The sequence below is a fragment of the Nyctereutes procyonoides genome, unplaced genomic scaffold, assembly GCF_905146905.1.
Source record: "Nyctereutes procyonoides isolate TBG_1078 unplaced genomic scaffold, NYPRO_anot_genome, whole genome shotgun sequence".
NCBI classification, from domain to species: Eukaryota; Metazoa; Chordata; class Mammalia; order Carnivora; family Canidae; genus Nyctereutes; species Nyctereutes procyonoides.
The window spans coordinates 22,717,575-22,737,687 of NW_026575048.1; the positions used below are offsets into that span (position 1 = coordinate 22,717,575).

Here is a 20,113-nt window from a genome sequence, read left to right on the forward strand (position 1 = left end):
ATGGAAGTCAGATCATGTCACTCCTGTGCTCAGAACCTCAATGATTTGCTGTGTCCTTTAGAGGACAAATCTGACTCCTCACCATGGGCCGCAGGGCCCAGTGTGCTATGGCTATGCCCACCCCTGCCACCTCTGACCCTGTGTTCTACCGTCCTCTGATTTGGGGTGCTCCAGCCAGTGTCCTCATAGCCCCCAACCATGCCCAGCATGTGCCAGCCTCAGGGCCTTTGCATTCTATTCCCTCTGCTTAGCACACTTCTCCCCTAGAAATCTGCATGGCCCCTGCTCCCATATTTCATTCATGTCTCTGCTTAAATTTTACCTCCTCAGGGAGTCTCTCTGGATCTTCATACCTAAAATGGAAGCCCCATCACCCTCTGTCTCTGACTTTCCTTCTGGTACATATTGCCTGATGTTAGAGATTGATCTGTTCGCTCTCTCCCCTCTCCACGGCAGGGAGCAAGCAAGGTCTTGGTCATTTTGTTCATTCCCAGAAGAGTGATGGCACATAGGAGCCACTTGCATTCCTGATTAATGGATAAATGAAGGGACAGAAAGCAGAGTTGGGTCCTCGAGGTAACAGAGTTTGCCTTGACCTTGTGCCAGATCCAGGTCACCATCTCCAAGTCTGCCCAGGAGAAGATGCGGCTGAGGCAGATGAAGGAGATGGAGTTGCTCCAGCGGGCAAAGGAGCCAGAGAGGGAGAGGGAGCTTATTTCCCAGAGCCTGGCCTCCCGGAGAGCCCTGATGAAGGAAGGTACTGGGTGCCTGGGGCAGGATTCCCTCAGGCTGGGCAGACGACTTGGCCAACCCCTGGGCAAGAGAGGGACTACCCATAGCTCCCCATGCTCCCCATCCTGACATTGAGAGGCCCATGTCCAAAGGAGGACATTGGGGCTAAGGACAGGTGGGACCGGCTCTGTCCTAGGACTTTCTCTGCCTCCACAGGCCTCCTCCCCCTCCGGGGCAGTGGGACCGTGTCTGTGCCCAGTGGGCTGAGCAGCCTACGCAGAAACATCGGTGTCATCCTGAGGAAGCGGGCCAACCGGGCCTCCCTGCCCAGCATCCCCGTCAGCAAGCAGGAGCCCAGCTTTGCCCGTCATGCTTCAGGTAGGGCCCAGACCGCCCGGGTGGAGGACACATGTCCCTCTTGCTGAGCTGCCTTTGGGATGCTTTGGGGCATGGCAAAGGTGATCTGGGCTGCTCTGCTTCTTCCTGTTACATGTGTTAGAGGGCAGCCTGAGGTGATCATCCAGAGAGAGAGGAATAGTGTGGGAGTCAAAGTGTCTTTGGGCCAGACCAGGGACCCAGGGGAATGCAGCCAGAAGTAACTGGAAGAAGGGCAGATGTGCCCAGTCTGTGTAATGTGTTCTGGAGGGCACACTGGTGCACCAGGATCACAGATGATGGAGAAAAGCATCCATGAAAGTAGCTGGAAATATCGAGAAGAGGAAGAGGTCTGTGAAGACCTTGGGTTCCTGCAGTTTGCCTCCTAAAATGTTGGCGTTGGATAGGGCTGATTACAGCTTGGGATCCCAGGATCCAAAGGTCCTCCGGGATTCTCAGGAAGGTGCCAAAGGACAAAGGAGGCTCTGACCCTATTCTACCAGAACAACATCTATTTTGCCTCACTTTTTTTTTTTTTGGTATATTGGGCATCGACTTGAGATTTCAGTTTTGAAAGATTTTGCTACTAAAGAACATTTGAAAACAACCAGCCTGATTCAGAGTTTCTTTTAAGTGTGGGCTGTGGTGGGACCATGCTGATGGAATAGAACATCATTTTGGTGCCAGAAACAATATTGACTCATCCTTCTTTGCCATTCTCTTTCTATCCCTTTGATTCCTTCAAGTAGAAAGTCTTAATTCAGTGCCGGTCTTGAGCACCCGTCTCAGGCTGGGAAATCTCCTTTTTAAACAAAGAAATCTTCCTTCCAGCTTAAGTCATCAGAAGCTGGCTACGATTTGATAGCCGGAGTTTATAACATCCTTTTATTTTTATTGCAAATACCCTATTCTGTGACAGTATTTGTTTATTGATTACGGTAGTGACATAAATTTCCCTTCAGGATAGACTTATTTAAGATTTGAAAAGTGGGTTGGCTTGAAGAAGAATTTTATTTATTTTATTATTATTATTATTTTTAAAGATTTTATTTATTTATTTATTTATTTATTTATTTATTTATTTATTTATTTATTCATGAGACACACACACACACATACACACACACACACACAGAGGCAGAGGGAGAAGCAGGCTCCATGCAGGGAGCCTGATGTGGGACTTCATCCCGGGACTTCAGGATCACACCCTGGGCCGAAGGCAAGCACTAAACCACTGAGCCACCAGGGATCCCCGAAGAAGAATTTTATATAAGTAAAATTACAGGTAGTTTTTCTTTTAAAGATTTTTTTTATTTATTCATGTTATACAGAGAGAGAGAGAGAGAGAGAGAGAGAGAGAGGCAGAGACACAGATAGAGGGAGAAGCAGGCTCCATGCAGGAAGCCTGACGCGGGACTCGATCCCAGGTCTCCAGGATCACACCCCGGGCCAAAGGCAGGCGCTAAACAGCTGAGCCACCCAGGGATCCCCTAAAATTACAGGTAGTTAAGAGACATGGCAAGAAGTCATGAAAGTGGTAGTTGAGTGGTTGCTACTTGGGAGATACTGATCTATATAATCCACCCCACTCATTTTATAGCCAATAGCACTCAGACCAGAGACCCAAAGTCACCTGAGTTTACTTAAGGTGATGCTGGTCCATGGGGGCTAAGATTTTGGCTAATGACTCTTATCCAATGGCAAAGCCAAGAAGAGAATCCAGGAATGAGGTCATTTTGTCTTGGTTTTAAGTAAAGGATTGTCAACTCAGATTTGCCTTGGACCCCCTGGAGGCACCATGTGGCAATCGTGCTGGTAGAGATGAGCCCCTGAAGTGAAGTAGCCACGAAGTGAGGCATGGCTATGAGAGCTCTGGGTTCAGAAGAGACCCTCTTGTCATGGCTCTGCTGCTGGAGGAGCTGAGGGACTGTGGGTGGGGACCCCCATGTCCCCATGCCTCTGAGGCCTCAATGATGTGTTTCGGGCATTGGAGTGGATAGATAGCTAAATTGCCTTCCTAATCCCTTCCTAGGGCTTTCTGATTCTAGTATCTGCCCCCAAGGAAGGAGAACCTAGAGAACATGACCTGAATTTTAAACAACATCCCTGCTTATTGGCTGTCCCTGCCAGTGTGGCCACGTCTTGACCACATGGGCCCCCCATGAGCTGCATTGTCTCCTTTGCACTTTCACTGTCCCTTGCTTCCCCGTTTGGACCCCTTCCAGGCCCTGCCCGTGGGCAATTTCACAAAGGACTGAGAGGAGGGGGAAGAAGGAGAAGCTGATAACACAGGTTCCCAGAAGGGGGTGACATTAGAACACCACCAGTGTGAGTAGGGGGTTCCCTCCTTGCAGACTTATGAGCCTCAGCCAACCGCAGATAGGGCAAGATGGGGGCGAGTCACTGGCTCGGTGGACTCTGCACATGGCATCAAGCAGTATGCGGCAAGGCCAGCTTGTTTAGAGCCATCAGATTGGCAGGGCTGGGGTGGAAAAGGCTGACAAGACGTAGAGCTTTCGGTGGTGTCCGTGGCTCCCCAGCGGGGGAGGCACAGCCCTGCCCTCTCAGCCCTGGCCAGTCCTTCTCCGAGCACGCCTCGTGTTCGGTGGGCTCAGGGACGCAGCCAGGCCTGGGTCTTCCTGCTGAAATGTGCCCTGTTCCTCTTCTTTTCCGTGAGGGCAGCCAACTCATTACCTGCGGTGCTTACCTTGGGGTCTCCCGAATGGGATGAAGAGGAGGAGGAATTGGATCCTAGAATCTTTAAGGAGTTGAGGCCTTTCTCGAACCCTGAGCTGGGGCTGATGGATGCCCTCCAGTGCCTCGAGAGCAATGACTGGTGAGGGCACCCCTTCTCCTGACCTCAGCTGCCCGCCTCCTCTGCTGTGGGGATGGGGTGGGGGTGGGGGCGCCCCTGGTCTGCATGGGGGCCTCCTCCCTCCCCACCTGCCTGTGACGGCCTGGAACTCGCTTCTCAGGCAGATGAAGGAGAAGGGCCTGCTAAGTGTCCAGCGCCTGGCGGCCTGTCATTCAGATGTCCTGGCTGGGAGGCTGCACGACGTGTCCTTGGCTGTGACTGGGGAGGTGAGGCCACCTAGACAGCCTGTGTCCTGTGTGCCGTCCCCACCCTGCAGCCAGTCCTCCTTCCCTGCTGCCACCGCTCAATGAGGGTCTTGCGGCTGCCCCAGAGGGGCCATGGCTCCCTGGAATGTGGCATCCCCTGTTCACTTCTTAGCCCTCAGCTACGGAGGTGGGAGGTAGTCCCCCCCGCATCTCAGATTGGAGAACTGGGCACAGGAGTTTCCTTGTTTCTAATCTCTGGGCATTCAGAATCAGAACAATCAGAATCCTGTTTGATCCTGTTTGTCACAGCCCGTGTTGTCCTCTATACTCAGAGGTCCGACTGAGGGGCTGGAGTGTCTGAGCCAGATCTCCAACCTCAGGGAAGTTGTAACATTTCCCAAGGGCTTTCTCCCTTGGGGCTGGGGCTGGGGCCTAGATGGGGCCTGGAGGGGCCATGAGATGCTCTTATCACATGTGGAGGCCAGGCCCCTTCTATTCCAGTGGTGGGGGCGGGGCGGGTGTGGGGGCATTGGTGATGCCCAAATTGAACACTATTTGTAAAAGTACTTGGAAGACTAAGTGTTGTACAAATTTCAGATGTTCAAATTTTAAATTTCAACTGGAATTAATAATTATGATGATAACAATAATAATTTATTTTTTAAATGGGGCAGTTTTGTCGAGAGCTACTACGTGGTTTTCGTTTCTAGCCTGGCAAAGCCTAGGCCTGCAAGGGGCGGTGGTGGTGGTGGTGGTGGTGGGAGAGGGTGGGCCCGTGCCTTGTTCTTCATATGTTCTGGAGCCCTTGGCAGGGCCCAGCAGTCCTGGAGGGTCTCTGTCCCATCCCTCTCCTAGGTCACCAACCTCCGCTCCAAAGTGTCACGCCTGGCCATCAGCACCCTGGGAGCCCTCTTCCGGGCCTTGAAGAAGAACATGGACCAGGAGGCTGAAGAGATTGCCCGCTGCCTGCTTCAGAAGATGGGGAACACCAGCGAGTTCATCCAGAGAGCGGCCAACCGCTCCCTGGGGGCCATGGTGGAGAATGTGACCCCTGCCCGCTCCCTGGTGGCCCTCACCTCGGCGGGCATCTAGTATGTGGTGGCTTGTTGTCAGAGGGGTGGGTTGGGAAGGTAAAGCAAGGGGAGAGTCCCAGAGAGAGGAGTGGGCAAATGGAGCAGGTGCCTCACACATTTAGCTGGGGGAGGGAGACCCTGCTTCCCGGTGGGCTTCTCTGCCACCCTTCTTGGGCCAGGTTGGGGATCAAGAGGTGAGCTTGGGGCAGCCCCAAGCCTTAGCCACAAGGGTTGAGCTGCTGTGTTCTGTTCAAGGCTGGGGAGTTCAGGGCATCCGTGATAACGTCCCCGGAGACAGGGCTGAGAACCAGCCTGCAGCCTGTGTGCCTCTCCTGGGGGGCAGGCATTCTTTCCGATGAAATCAAGGCTCTGAGTGGAGCAAGGCACAAAATCTTACTCCAGCTCACACCTCTTGGACTTTTCCTGGGGAGGAGGAAGGTGCTTGCCTACCCCCCTGGCGCCTTTCACCTTATTTAAAAACCCAAACCCCAAACCATTTCCTAGGGCACTTGGGTGGCTCAGTGGTTGAGCATCTGCCTTTGGCTCAGGTCATGATCCTGGGGTCCCAGGATCGAGTCCCACGTTGGGCTCCCTGCATGGAGCCTGCTTCTCCCTCTGCCTGTGTCTCTGCCTCTCTCTCTGTCTCTCATGAATAAATAAATAAAATCTTAAAAAGAGAAACAAAATCATTTCCCAAACCCTTTTAATCCCATAGGGCCAAACCACTCTCAGCCCCAGAGCCAGTCATGACACTGAAGCAGGAGGCTTCTGGGATAGGCCTCCCACCCCCCCTCCCCCCCCCCGCCCCAGGTGTGTGGAAGCAGCCACACCACAGCCCAGTACAAAGGGTGAAGGGAGGTTCACACCCTGGGTTGTTACTTAGCTGCTCTGTGCTCAGTCTCCTCATCTGGGAATAATAACGGTGTACACCTCCTCAAATTGTGAGGAGTAAATGAAACAATTCATGAAAAAGCAGCGCCTGCCTTTACTGTAACACTTACTGAGTGTGCAGTGTGGTGGCCACTAACTCTTGGGAGAAGTTCGTTGTACATTTTTCTGGACTGCTCCCTCTGCTCCGCTTCCTTCTCTGCAAACTGATGCTAATAGTGGCTTGTGGCTAGAGGGTGTTCAGCAGGGCTCCTGGCTCGGAGCTGTGCTAACTACAAACTGAGGCAATTGATCATTGTTGCAAGAAGCAAGGTCAGGCGTCCTCAGGGCTGTGCTCAGGAATTCCTGAGGATCTTGCCAAAATGCAGATTCTGACTCAGATGCTAATGGAGCTGGTCCCTGGACCACAGGGAGTAGGGGGAGGCCAGAAGAACCCCCTTGTGTTACGCTGGGTTGGGACCCTGGTGGAAGAAGGGGTCAGTGTTGCCTAAGGAACTGCGGACACACAGGCCCTATTTGAAAAAAGGTGAAAAAGAAACAGGTGACATCCTGTTGGATTTCTCTTGTAAGACCTCAGCTTCTCCCTGTTGGGGTTACCAGATCACCCACTGATGCCCTGTCGCCCCCTCCTGTCTCAGTTCACTTCAACAAACGTGCAGTTAGCTCCCACTAAGTGTGGGCAGGTGCCAGGCACCAGCGGGGCACAGTATTCCACTTGCTGCCACCGCCCTGGGAGCTCCTCGCCTGGCTGGGGAGCCACAGGCGTGCTCCTGTTCTTCCCAGGGGACAGGGATAGCTCGAGTCCCAGGGAGCATTCTGCAGAGGGGGCTGGGGAAGGCAGAGAAGGATCTCTGATTAGGTAGGATCTTTCTAGGTGGAAAAACGATGGGGAAGGCACACATGCAGGAAGGCCCAGAGGTGGTGAGCACGTGTACATGTGGGGAGCACCACATGGCTTTAGGGCTCCTTCCTCCTTCTCCTGCTTACCGTTGTCATCCTGGGTTCTGTGAGCAGGATGTGACTGGTCTTCCCTTGAAGATTCCCTGTAGCCCATATGAGACAGATTTCAGAGCCCATCACGGCATGAAATGTGGGTGCACAATTATAGATCCATGTGCAGCAGTCTAGGGACCCCGCACCCCATTCCTTGTCTGACCCCTTGACTGTGATGTATTTTTTTTCAGCCACCGAAACCCCTCAGTCCGGAAATGTACTGCCGAGCACCTCTCAGTCGTCCTGGAGCAGATAGGTGCCGAGAAGCTTCTCTCAGGCACCAGGGATAGCACAGAGATGCTGGTGCACAACCTGGTGAGGCTGGCCCAGGATTCTAACCAGGACACCAGGTGATGCAGGGCCAGGGGGCCTGGGGGCTGCCTACCTGCCAGCCCAGGGCAGATAAGGTGACCAGCCAGCCCTGAGAGCCCTGGCCCACACAGCTCAGCTTTCCTGGGGTCACGGGAGGGACAGCCAGACAGGCTGAGGCTGTGTCCGTCCTTTATGGCCAGCATCCATCTGTCTCCACCCGCATAGCTGGGCCTGTAGGAATGCGCAGAGCTCCCCGCCTCCGGTTCTCCTTCTCTCACCGCTGCTCTCTCTCTCTTGTTTCTGACCCATCCCAGCTCCAGCCTCTGAAAGAGCATTCATTCCTTTCAAGGATAGTGCACAGAGGTCACTCTTCATTATTCCGGACAGGACAGTGAATGAGAAAAACTAGGCCTCTACTATCCTGGAGCTCACCCCTTGTAGGTAGGGCTAGACAGAAAATAAACAAATAAATTAGTATGATCGTTTCAGGTTACAGATAAGGGATGCAGCAAGAAAAACACCAAGGTGGAGAATGGGGTGGTGCCTACTTTGATGGAGTGTCGCGGGAGATCTTTCTGGAGAGTAACATTGGAGCTGAGAACTGATGGGCCAGCAGGAGCCAACTCATTGGGGGTCTGGGGTGTGAGCGTCCCAGGCAAAGGAAACATACAAAGGCCCCCTGGATGGGAATTCGCTTGGTGTTCTGGGAAGAGGAAGGCTGGGCTGTGTGGCAGCCAGTGAGTGAGTGGGGCAGTGTGGACAGGCAATGAGGCCGACAGGGCAGGGCCAGGCCAGGCAGGGACCCTCAGGCAGTGGTCAGGAGTCAGGATTTTGGCTGGTGTGGGACGGGAAGCCACCAGAGGATTTTTAGTAGGAGTGTGAGGAGATACGCAATGGTGTTAAGCAGGAAAGTGATAGAACCCGATTAACTGAGGTGCCTGGGTGGCTCAGTCCGCTGAGCGCCTGGCTTTGGCTCAGGTCGAGATCCCGGAGTCCTTGGATAGAGTCCTGCTCAGCAGGGAGCCTGCTGCTCCCTCTCCCTCTCTGCTCCCCCTGCTTGTGTGCTCTCTCTCAAGTAAATAAATGCAATCTTTAAAAAGTAAGGAAAAAAAAGTATTTTAATATTGCTTTTAAAAAAAAAGAATCCGATTAACTGTCTTGGAAAGCTAGGATTAGGGCCCAGTCAGTCCATCATCACATTCCTTGGTTCCTAGGACGTTATGGCCAGATCTGGAGACACACCACATCCGGTACCGCTCCGCGGGGTCTGTCCTCCCTATGTTCTGTGTTGTGCTCCAGCCTGTGCTCTCCTAGCTGACAGTCTGAGGTTCAACCTCCCCACGGCAGCCCTGCTCCGCGTACCATGCTCACACGTGCTCCCCCCGTGGAGCCCAGGGAGAGTGTCTGGGAATATGGCCAGGGGGCAGGACTGTGGTCAGGGGCGCATGTCCACTGATGCAGCTCGAGCCCTGTGGGGAGCCCTTGAGCATGCTGTGCCCCTCGGCCTCCCTCCCACGGCACCACTGCCTATGTCCTCACGACCTTGCAGTATCTGGAGTTCTAATTTGTATTGATCTAATGGGTAAAAGTGCCACCTCATTATTGTTTCAGAGTGCTTTTCCCCCTGATTACTAGAGTTTGTGTGTCTTTAAATGCTTGCTGCCTTCTTGATTTTTTTGAAAAAAATCTTTCTGGCTGCTCATTAGAGAATTGATAGTAGGGGAGGGGGCCTGGGTGGAGGAGGGACATGAGACAGATGGTTACTCCCCCAGTCCCCGCCAGGGGTGCTGGAGGCCAGCAGACGGGAGGGAGAGCTGGATTGGGGTGTCTTGAAGGCAGAGCCAATAGGATGTGGGTGGTGAGGCTTTCAAAGAGAAATCAAAGATGATGCTTGGGTTTTTAAAATGAACAATTGGATAAATGATAGTGTCATTTACTGAAATGAGGAATATTGGTGGAGAACTAGAAGGTTTTGGTTGATTTGTTTTTATTTGTTGGTAGGGGGATGGAAATAAAAATTTAATTCTCTCCAGCTGGAAATGCCCCCTCCATCCTGACTTCTCTTACGTTGCCAGGGTTGACTACACTCCATCTTCAGTCAGGGCACCAGTGCTTTCAGCGTCCATGGCACTGCACTCCCTGGTTCCCCTCTTCCTCTATGGCCACCTCTTCGCCTGCCCGCCCTCTGGATATAGATGGCCGCAGGAGTGTCTTCAAGCTTCTTCTCCTCTTACAACTTTCCTGAGCACCATCACTACTTCCGTGGGTCCAGTCATAGCAACCTGATGCTTCCTAGGGTCTTCCTCCAGGCCACCCCTTGTCTGAGCACCAGTGCTCTACCTCCAATGCTTCTGGAGGACCCATCACCACTGTCAGATGTCCTGCTGTCGTCTTTGGTGCAGACTGTCCCTAAATGAGCCCTCTGCCTTCTCCCCAAGCCTGTGTTCCCTCTATTGTTAGAAGTCATTATTATTTACTGAGTCATCTAAGATGATAAATGAGGACCTTCATACGTCATTGACTCTAAGACACACAATTTCTCCCACATTTTAATATCTTACAATCAGAGGCATCTCCCAGTTGCTGCTGGCCAGGCAGCAATTTTGATTTGGGTTTTACTCTCTGCACATTTTTGAACTTCGTCCTTATTGCTTGTGGCATAAACCTTTGAATTATGGTTTGCATTGTAGAAACTAAACTATGAGCCTTTCTTTGCTCGTTAGCCTTTTATATTTATTTTAAGAAGTCACCATGGGTGCTCTGCGGGGACTTGTTGAGTTTAATTGCTCCCGAAAATGTCTTAGAAATATTACTCTATTATTCAGCATTGAAATGAAAAGTTATAGTGTATGAGAAGAGGCATGGAGATAGAGTGATGGGACATAAATTAGATATTAATGCAAACAGTCATGGAAGGGGTGACCAAAATTCCACATTTTCTTACCAGGCAACCACCCAGTGGTTTACCCAGCCTAAGGAAGGAAAGGCACCACCTGCAAGTAATGTTACCTCGATTTCTGAGATAATACATGAAAGGGGTGCCTCCCCACATGGGGCAGTGTCATTGAAGGCACTGGAAGTTGCCAGTGTTTTCTATTTCTGTTTTTGCTCAGTGGAAAAGGAATCAATGGTGCATTTTACAATCAGTAGAGTCTTGGGTTGAGTGAAATATGAGATTGTAGATGATTCTTGCTCCACCTCTGATCAACTACCCTACCCTGCAGTTTTCTTAGCAGGTCCTGAATCTGACCATCCCTTCCTCCTCCCACTCTACAGCCTTATTTCTGGGCTTCATCATGTCTTGCTTGGGCTATCATGGTGGCCCTTGTCACCAGAGAGAGATGTTCACCACACTGCTGCCAGGGACATTTTCATAAAGTTCAAATCTGGTCATTTCACACTTTCCCATGGTCTGAGGGCTAAAGCCCAACTCCTTCACATTTCCAGGAATTGGGTCCTACCTTCTCTCTTTCCTATCCTGCATCCAGGCCCTGCCTGCTATTTTCCAACCACATGCCTACTGATGTGTCAGACTGTATTATGGACCCTGAAGTGACCAACCCCTGCCCCCTTACTCCCTAATCCCATCCCACTTATGGACTCTTACTCCTCTTCTCAATGCGAATCTAAGGATCTCCTCTTCCACGAAGCCCTCTTTGGTTTTCTCCTCGACTCACCGCTGTTCGCTGGGTAGAGCTGACCATTTCCTCCCATACTGGCCCCTGTACCCTTTCTCAGACTTCCAGATGCCCCATAGTAGAAGAAGTTAAGTATATTTTGGTATAGTCATCCAATGGAATATTATGAATTTACTAAAAAGGATGACATGGGATGATTAATGGTAAAGTGAAAAAAGTCAGAGGCAAGTTTTATATATATTCTGATACCAACAAAAATGTGTATGTGGCTAAAAGACCATAAGAAAATATGTAAAAATTTAAAAGTTTTTCCTTGGTAATGGGGCTACGGATGATGTTTATTCTTTTTATGAATCTAGTTTTTAACTGCCTTAATTAGCGATTATTGTCTTAATTGGAAAAAAGTATTAAAAACTCTTTTATTACAATTAGAAAATTCCTGTAAATCTGCAGAACAGATTTATGATGCATTTCTGTGGCTGTTTCTTCATCCCTCTCTTTCTCCTGTGGCAGGTTTTATGGCCGGAAGATGGTGAATATCTTGATGTCAAATACGAAGTTTGATGCATTTCTGAAGCAGAGCCTCCCATCTCACGACTTACGGAAGGTCATGGCAGTTATTAAGCAGCGGGTAAGTTAGTGACCTGAGCAGGTGGGGGGTGAGGGGGGTGGGGTGTAAGGTCAGAGCCAAGCCAGTCAGGGGAGTGGGGTGTGCACTCCAGAGGTTCCATTTTGTGCACAACTCCTGGCAGGTGGAATAAATGTGATTTCCTTCCCCTGTGCTTGGACCTGGCTCTGTCCCTCTCTGCCGGTGTCCCTTGAGCCACCTGGGTGTCCACACTGTCTCCTGTTAAATGGGGATCTTGATCCCTGCCCTGAGTACCAGTGGTCTGGAATGCTTGGTTGTACCCTCTGAAGCCCTGCCAGGTGGAAGGGGTTATTCCTCTCATTATGATCTAGCCTGGAGTGGCTGGCAGTTCCCCAGAGGGCCACCCCTTTGGCTCATGTTTTGTGTTCCCTTTTCTAAGGGAATGGAAGATGGTGATGGACTTCTATCTGCCAAGGGCCGCAAGGTGTCGAGGAGTCTGGTGTTGTGTGAGAATGGGCTGCCTGGAGAAGATGGGTATGGCTGCTCTTGTCTCCCTGGGGCTCCACATCCAAGGCTGCCAACAGAGATGGGCCACGTGCCCTGGGCCAGGGGTAGTGGTTCTGGGAGGCTGTGTGGATCCAGGCTACGGTGGAGACCTAGTTGGGTAGCAGCACTCATGGGTGAATTTCCCCACCCAAAGCTCAGGGAGACCAAATCCTAGGATTTGGACATACTTGCCATCCAGCAGTCTTGCCAAGGGGGTGAATTCCAGTAGTCCGGACAGGGCATGTTGCTGGCTGGACCATCTGCATGAGCTCAGCATTTCTCCATCCACTTCAAGCAGCACATCCTGTCGCCATCAGGGTGGCCTGGGATGAATTTAGAGGCAGCTGTGGGACAAAGGCAGAGGAGAGGGAATGGGCAGAGAGGCTAGAGGGTGGGTGCTGGGAGGAGCTAGAAACCAAGCAGAAACCCCCTGGTCATTGATGTGCCTGAAACTCAGGATTCTTCTATGGTGCTCAGGGAGGGCTACATCTGAACTCTCACAGGTGGGCCCAGGGCAGCCACCCCCCCCCCCCCCGCCCCAACCAGCTCCAGATTAGCTTCCTGCTCTCTCCCACACAGACCAGAGCAGCTCCTGCTCCCTGGCCGATCCCTCCCCCCATGTTCTGTCCCCTACCTTTGCTTATGCTGCATCCCTTGCACCTGGAACATGCCTATTTTTTCTACCAGATTCCACAAGATTCAGATGACTGTTACCTTATCCCAGAGGCTCTCTCAGACACCCTGTGCTCTCTGTTTCTCAGTCCTCTGTCAGCCCCTTGACTTATCTGTCTCCCTTTGGTCTCTGAGCTCCTGAAGGCAAGGAAGGTATCTCTTGACTCATTGTCCTTAGTGCCCACCATAGCTCTTGGCACTTGGTGGGCAAGCAGCATGGAGTGTAGGAAGGAATGACAAAATGGATGATGTTGGGCTCTGTCAGAGGGGACTTTGGTGTAGGGCCTGAGCTCAAAAAGCCAAGTTCTGAGCTGGGCGTGGGGGTAGGAGTCCTGAATGGAACTGTTCTCATGCTGCCTGGACTGGGCCAGGGGAAACCATAGGCCCATGCTCTTAGCAGAAGGGAGCAGGCTGCTTCTTCTTCTTCTTTTTTTTTTTAATATTTTATTTATTTATTAGAGAGAGAGAAAGAGAGAGAGAGAGAGGCAGAGACACAGGCAGAGAGAGAAGCAGGCTCCATGCTGGGAACCCGTTGTGGGACTTGATCCCGGGACTCCAGGATCACACCGTGGGCTGAAGGCAGCACTAAACCACTGAGCCACCCAGGCTTCCTGGGAGCAGGGCTTCTTAACATTTCTCTGGTCACTGGAGAAGTGTGAGCCAGGCCTAGGCAACCAGGGATTGGGATAAAGGGACCAGGTACTCTTTTTTTTAAAAGATTATTTTATTTATTTATTTATTTATTTATTTATTTATTTATTTATTTATTTATTTATTTATTTATGACAGAAGAACGGAGAGAGAGAGAGAGAGAGAGAGAGAGAGAGAGAGAGAGAGAGAGAGAAATAGCATGAGAAGAGGGAAAGGGAGAAGCCGACTCCCAGCTGAGCAGGGAGCCCGTTGGGGGCTCCATCTCAGGACCCTGGAATCATGACCTGAGCTGAAGGCAGACCCTTAACCAGCTGAGCCACGCAGGCGCCCTTCCCTCACTCTTAGATGAAATGCACAGTCGTCCTTTTGTGGACTCCCATACTGGGCCTCCTTTCTTCATGTGCTTTCTGAAAAGAGAAAAGAAAGGCAGGAAGGACGAGGCTGGCAAGAGGATGGGGCTCTAGGCAACCTTATTGTTGTCCCCTGAGGAAAAGGGATTTCCAGAATCCTAGGGCCAGTGTCCTCAAGCAGTAGGCAGAGAAGCTGGGGGTGGACCTAACTGCAGGGGATCCCCTGTCTCAGTCTCTCTTGTCCATGGGAGGGGCGTGGGACAAGAGGTGCGTCCATCCTCCGGGGCTGCCGGGGTCAGAAGTTCCTTTCACTCAGGCTCAGCTCCAATGGCCCTCGGCTGGAGGGGCTCCACTCCTCTGTGCGCGGTGGCCTGGAAGTGACCAAGCAGCTTCGGGAGCTGATGCGGCTGCTGGAGGCCAAAGAGTACCAGTCTCGGATGGAAGGCGTGGGGCGGCTCCTTGAGCACTGCAAGGCCAGGCCAGAGCTTATCACCGCCAACCTGGTCCAGGTGAGCACTGCCTCATCCCTGCCCTCCTGCCTGTCTCTTCCCGGTGGGTGCAACTTCAATTTGGAAAACTCAGGACAGAGTTGGACATTGTGCTTGATCCCTCAGGGTAAAGGGACCCTGAGAAGCACCTGCTATCCAGTTGCCTTGGTAATGCGAGACTGCCTAGAAGTAGCTGAGGGGACAAGGCACCTGCGGACCACCCAGAGATGTCCTGGGCATCACCCAGCTATTTGGCAGATTTATGGGGAGGAAGGTAGAGGTAGAGGATGCCACGCCTGAGGGCTGCTCCTGGTCTAGCCATGCACATGATGTGTTGGGGGCAGAGCATGTGGTTGGCCAGGAGAAAGGGCCAGGATATTTGGTTGGGTATATTGGGAGCAAGCACAGGCCGTGTTTTCATGGGCTGTAAACCAGGGCAGATGCCTGCTTCTTCTAGGATTGAGGCTGCTGATGCCAAGCCATGTAGCAGAGGAGTTAAGACACAGGCTTGAAGTCAGCAGACCAGGGCATCCAGCCAAGTTCCTTACTAGCTGTGTGATCTGGGGCAAATCACTTAACCTCTTTCTGTCTCAGTTTTTGTTTTGTTTTTAATGATAAGTTGAGGATGGGAACCCCTGCTTCATGGACTAAGACCATTCCATGCGAGTGCAGGGTGCCTGACGAGATGCTCTAGATGCTTTGACACACTGAGTGCTCAATATGTGGCTGTTTCCTCCCTCTCTTGGCATCCTCCCCTTTTGAGGAGGTGAGACCCTCATCACTGAGAATGTTCTGGCATAGGTTAGATGCCCCTGTCAGGGAGGCAGGAGGAACCCCTGCCAAGGGTGGTTGGTTGGGCTGTGGGGCTCCTGCCCAGCCTGGGTTCCCATGGGCTCTCGGTTTCTGTTCCCTCAATAGGTCTTTGATGCTTTCACCCCAAGGCTTCAGGATTCCAACAAGAAAGTGAACCAGTGGGCACTGGAGTCCCTTGCCAAGATGATCCCCCTCCTCAAAGAAAGCTTACACCCCATGCTGCTCTCCATCATCATTGCTGTTGCAGACAATCTCAACTCCAAGAACTCTGGGATTTATGCCGCTGCCGTGACTGCACTGGATGCCATGATTGAGAGCCTGGGTGAGCCTCCTGCCTCAGCCCTGTTTGGCTCTGGTGGGAAGTGGGCTTGCTCCCTGAGCCCACCCCAGGGTGGGCTCACCCGTCCTGCCAGGAATCGGCAGAGTGCTGATAGGCACTGGGGGCTCTCAGGCCGAATGTTTCCCTGGAGGCTGGGTAGGACAGGGGTGGGCAGCCCAGAAGCTGGTTGGCAGGCTTTTCCATGTCACATGCACCCATGTTGGAGCAGGGGAGATGTGTAGATGATCTAGTCTTGCCTCCTCCTAGTATGTGTGACAGAAATGACTCACCCAGGGTCACACCGTACTAGTGATTGAGCCAACAGGGAACTGAAGGGAAAACAAGTCAGGATTGCCAGGAAGAAGCTGGAAGCACCGCTAGTGATCGCTAGTGATTTTTTTTTAGTTGTAGAGATGATAGCAGTGGGGGTGGCTTGTACGAGGACCAGGCAGGCTGGTGCTGAGCCAGCAGAGTAAGCCTGCTGGAGAGGACAGAGTGGATGAGTGGGTGGGCCCAAGCAGGCCACCTTAATTGTCTGGCATAGGGGTTGGGCTGGGATCCCCTTGGCTTTTGAGCGTGAAGTGGACAAGAGTTGCCACTGAGGAAGACTGTTTGGGGCCAGGGTTCAGGGTGGGAGGAATTTGGGGTGAGGAGTGGGAAGGGTTGGGGGGTGGCATGAAAAGGGAAAAAGGAGCTGTGGGTGAGACGTCAAGAATGGCGAGAGCTCCCAGTTTGTCTGTGCTTCGTACTAACACATCTTGGTTCACCAAAATTAGGTGGGATTTGGGGTGCATCTACTTCCGTTGTTCATTCCTTTCCTAGATGATTAGAGGGTGATATCTGGTGTGTCTAGGGCACAGAGTGAAGCACAGATGTGTGTGGGACATAGCACATGAGTACCGTCATGTCCAGACCAGAGGAACCCCTCTTGCCACAATGCAGGAAGCTCATGATCTGAGAACCGCCTGTGCTGGCCTTGTGGCTGTATGTCCCCATGAGCACAGAGCCACGTCCTGCCTTTAGGACCCACAGAGCATCCCCTTGGTGAGGCCGCAGACATGCCAGGCACCCCACCCCTCCCAGTGTCCACACCCTGCGGGAGCCCAGCTCCCTGGGGAGGGGTGGCAGCCGTGTCCTTGGCTGGAGCTTCCAGAAGCAGTTTCAGTTACAAATGAAAGGGCTGGTCAGGCCATTCTCTGCCTTTTGAGTTCATAAATACTGTCAATTTCCTCTCTTCATCTCAAAGGGAATTTATGATTTGCTGAGTTTGTTGCTGTAGAACAAACAATATAAATCCAGCTTTAAATTACGGCTTGTTCTCAGCACGGCTCTGGGTAAGTGAGATTGCTGTTGCCAATAACCAAGGCTCTTGGTAAATCACTGTGGGCCCTGGATTTATTGGGAAAACCTGCACCAAGCAAAATAGGCTTCAGCTATTTGAAGAGGCTAAGCACCCTTGTCAGGGAGGGACACTTTTAACCCTTTCCTCTCCAGGTGTCATAGTTTTCCACTTTCTGCCACGGGCCATCCTTCTAGAGCACACTGGGGCTCTGGAGCTTTGGGCTGCAGAATCTGGTGTCTTACATTGTCACAAGATTCAGGCCTTCTGCACCTGGGGCCTTGCTGTACCTACCTGGGCTGGACATCCCGGAAAGAGGGCCTGGAGCTGGCCTGCTTCTGTGATCTGACTACACCTTGAGGCAGGTTGCAGCTTCCAGGAAGATGCCTAGAGTTGTCCTTTCCTCCTGGGACTGGGTCTCCTTGGGAATGGCTGATGATGTCCCCTTTGGCCCATCAGCCACAGGATCTGATGTGGGGAGAATGGAGGCTGGCGCGAAGGGCACTATTTTCCTCTCTAGTCCCTAGGTCACTGTTAGGCTGGAATGGAATATTTTTGGCCTCAAAGAGTTGGATGGAGCCCAGTAAACCCCTGGCAAAATGCTCCTGTGGGACCCAAAGGTTGGAGCACGGGGTCTTGTTCCAGGTCATTTTTGAGCAAGTGCAGCAGTGGGCTCTTGGGGCCACATGGCTGTGCTAGGAGCCATATCCACTCTGCCCAATGAGCAACCTTGGCTTTGGAAGTGTTTTGGCTTTTTTTCCCCCCTAAATGTTTGATATATTCATTTGAGGGGGGGGAGAGAGAGAGAGAAAAGAGAGAGAAAAAAAAAACACAAGTGCGGGAACAGCAGAGGGTGAGAGAGAAGCAGACTCCCTGCTGGAGAGGGAGTGTAAAGGGGGGCTCCATCCTAGAACCCAGGGATCATGACCTGAGCCAAAGGGAGACACTTAACCAACTGAGCCACCCAGGCGCCCTTGGAAGTGTTTTTAACTATGAAGTGACTGGGTGATTTCTATGTCCATGAAGGGCAAAAGTGGAGGGGTTTAGATTGCCAGTAAGAATTCATCGCTGCCAAGGCGTCCCTAGGGTAGAATCAGGCTCTCTCTGGGAATGGTTCTCATCTGCCTGGAATGGTCTGAGTCCAACCTGCAGGAGGAGAAATGGATGCAAGTAACTAAGCTTCCCACTGTCCCAGGGAATTGGGTGGTAGAAGCAGAGACTGGGGCAGGAGGGGCAGAAGAGAAGGGGTGTGAATCTTCCTTTCCATTTCACCCAGGTGGAGCCTGGTGGCTCCAGTCCACCCTCAGCATCCTAGGGCCCCTCCTGGAAGTGGCTTGGAGCCCTTTGAGCAGAGGGAGCTTTATCCCAAGCTAGTGTCATCCTCCACAAGGGATTCTGGGTTCCCGGCTGGAGAGGAACCATGAGATCCTGTAAAGTAAGAAACGTGGAGACTCACAAAGGCATGGCTCAGCATGTCATGGTTTGTTCCCTGCTCAACGGGGGCCACGGGGATGGAGACCATAGCCAGGGTCATCCGTCTTCTGGCACAAAGTCCAGACGGCACAGCCAAATTGGGAGGTTGGCTTTCTTAGGCAGCCTCTTATGGTCCCTCTTGATTCGGGAAGTCAGTGATAAGTTGACTCATCAGCTGCCACGTCTCTCCCAGTTCCTTGGTCACCCCGAGGGTGTATGAGGCAGGTGGTGTGGTGATCGGCAGAGCAAGTGGCGATTTCTGCCCACATCCTCTTTTCAGGAGCTGGTGAGGAAGGAGGCATGTGGGCACCTCGCTCCCTGCCCTCTGCCCTTTGTCTCTGCCTGCCTTGGGGGCCTCTCCAGCAAGGAGCCTGGGGTGGCATCTTTTCTACTCAGCATCAAGACCTTCTGATTTCAGGGGAGTTACCCTAGGGATCAAGGCAATCCCTGAGAAGACTGGCTGGTTCTGTCTTCGGGCCCTGTTACTGGGTTAGCTACAGAAGAAACTTCACTAATTAAAACATCAGGCTGCTGATAGTCCCGCCTCCTGCCCCCCACCCCCGTCAGACCAAATAGTCAAAAGGGGTTTTCTTAATTTAGTACAGCCCCCAGCCAATGCTGGAGAGAGCAGATAAGCTCGGAAATGGTCAGCTTCAGATCGGCTTTTGCTAGTTTGCTCTGCAGACTCTAAATTCATTACCTTATATAAATCATATGACCAACATGGTATTGTTTGGGGCATTTAGAGATTCATCCATGGTGCTCCTCTAATATACCAACTGCTTAAAAATCTCTCTTCTTTTTCTTGTCGACATGTGTAGAAATTTCCCTGGTTAAAGATCGTAATGTAAATACAATTTAGACTTTGCTTCTTTCATTTAACCAGTTTTTCACGCTATCATGCAGCCTTCCTACTTAACTTAAAAATATGAAGTTTATTTTCCACCACGTAAAAGTCATACTTATTCATTATTGAGAAAATAGAAAATACAAAGCATTGGAAAGGAAAAAATTGAAAGCCCCTCATTTTTGGTCTAAACTTCTGGAAGAGACTGTTATTAACATTTGTCATTTTTCATGCTAGATATTTTTTCCGTACTTTTATAGAGTCATGATTATATTACACATTTTAAATTTGCATCCTGCCTTTAAAAAAAGCAGAGCACAAGCATTTACATATGATTACACACTTGAGTCACTTTTAATAGCTCTGTCCTATGCCTGGACTGTAGCTTGCATTTTTCTGTTTAAATGGATCATGCTCACTTTTCCTGTGATGAACGGACCTCGTTTTGGGGGGCTGTGTGACATATCATGATTCAGAGTCCTGTGCTTATTGTCGAGAGCCCACCCGGACCCCAGTTTCTTTGCTGTCACCATCCAAGCTACCATACTATTTCCACTTTGAAAAAAAGTTATTCTTTGGCCTCCCAGTAGCCCGAGAATGACATCGCCTGGTGGCTTTAGGGTTTGGCTGCATGTGACAGGTGAGAGGCCCTGTAGACCTCTGCCCCCTTGCAGAGAGGGATGGCAGGGCCCAGGGAGGGCAGAGTTTGTGGCCTGCTAGCTTGTAACTGTTTTCTCTACGTCCCGCGCCTTTGCTTGTCCTTGTATGCAGGCAGCACCAGGGTCAGCTCTGCCTTCCTTATGGTACAGGAGAGGAGCCTACCAAAGACCCAGGCTAATAGAACATGGATTTTAAGTTTTCGAAAGTCAAATTCTGGCCTCTTAATGATCTTTCCTCCATTCAGGCTGCTGGGCTTTTGGAGCATTTTTGAGTAATAATAGCAAACAGTAGCAAC

The 20,113-nt window shown here is 51.5% G+C and overlaps 1 protein-coding gene across 1 annotated transcript in view; it reads left to right on the forward strand.

Annotated features, from left to right (window-relative positions):
- Window positions 1-20,113, forward strand: part of TOGARAM2 (TOG array regulator of axonemal microtubules 2) — a 47,113-nt gene that overhangs the window by 19,540 nt on the left and 7,460 nt on the right. Inside the window, exons 9-18 of the mRNA XM_055327008.1 lie at window positions 607-757; window positions 949-1,110; window positions 3,790-3,943; window positions 4,083-4,188; window positions 5,023-5,258; window positions 7,313-7,471; window positions 11,585-11,702; window positions 12,100-12,194; window positions 14,196-14,388; window positions 15,286-15,502. Coding sequence (XP_055182983.1) covers window positions 607-757; window positions 949-1,110; window positions 3,790-3,943; window positions 4,083-4,188; window positions 5,023-5,258; window positions 7,313-7,471; window positions 11,585-11,702; window positions 12,100-12,194; window positions 14,196-14,388; window positions 15,286-15,502 — 1,591 coding nt within the window. The remainder of the gene's footprint in view (window positions 1-606; window positions 758-948; window positions 1,111-3,789; window positions 3,944-4,082; window positions 4,189-5,022; window positions 5,259-7,312; window positions 7,472-11,584; window positions 11,703-12,099; window positions 12,195-14,195; window positions 14,389-15,285; window positions 15,503-20,113) is intronic.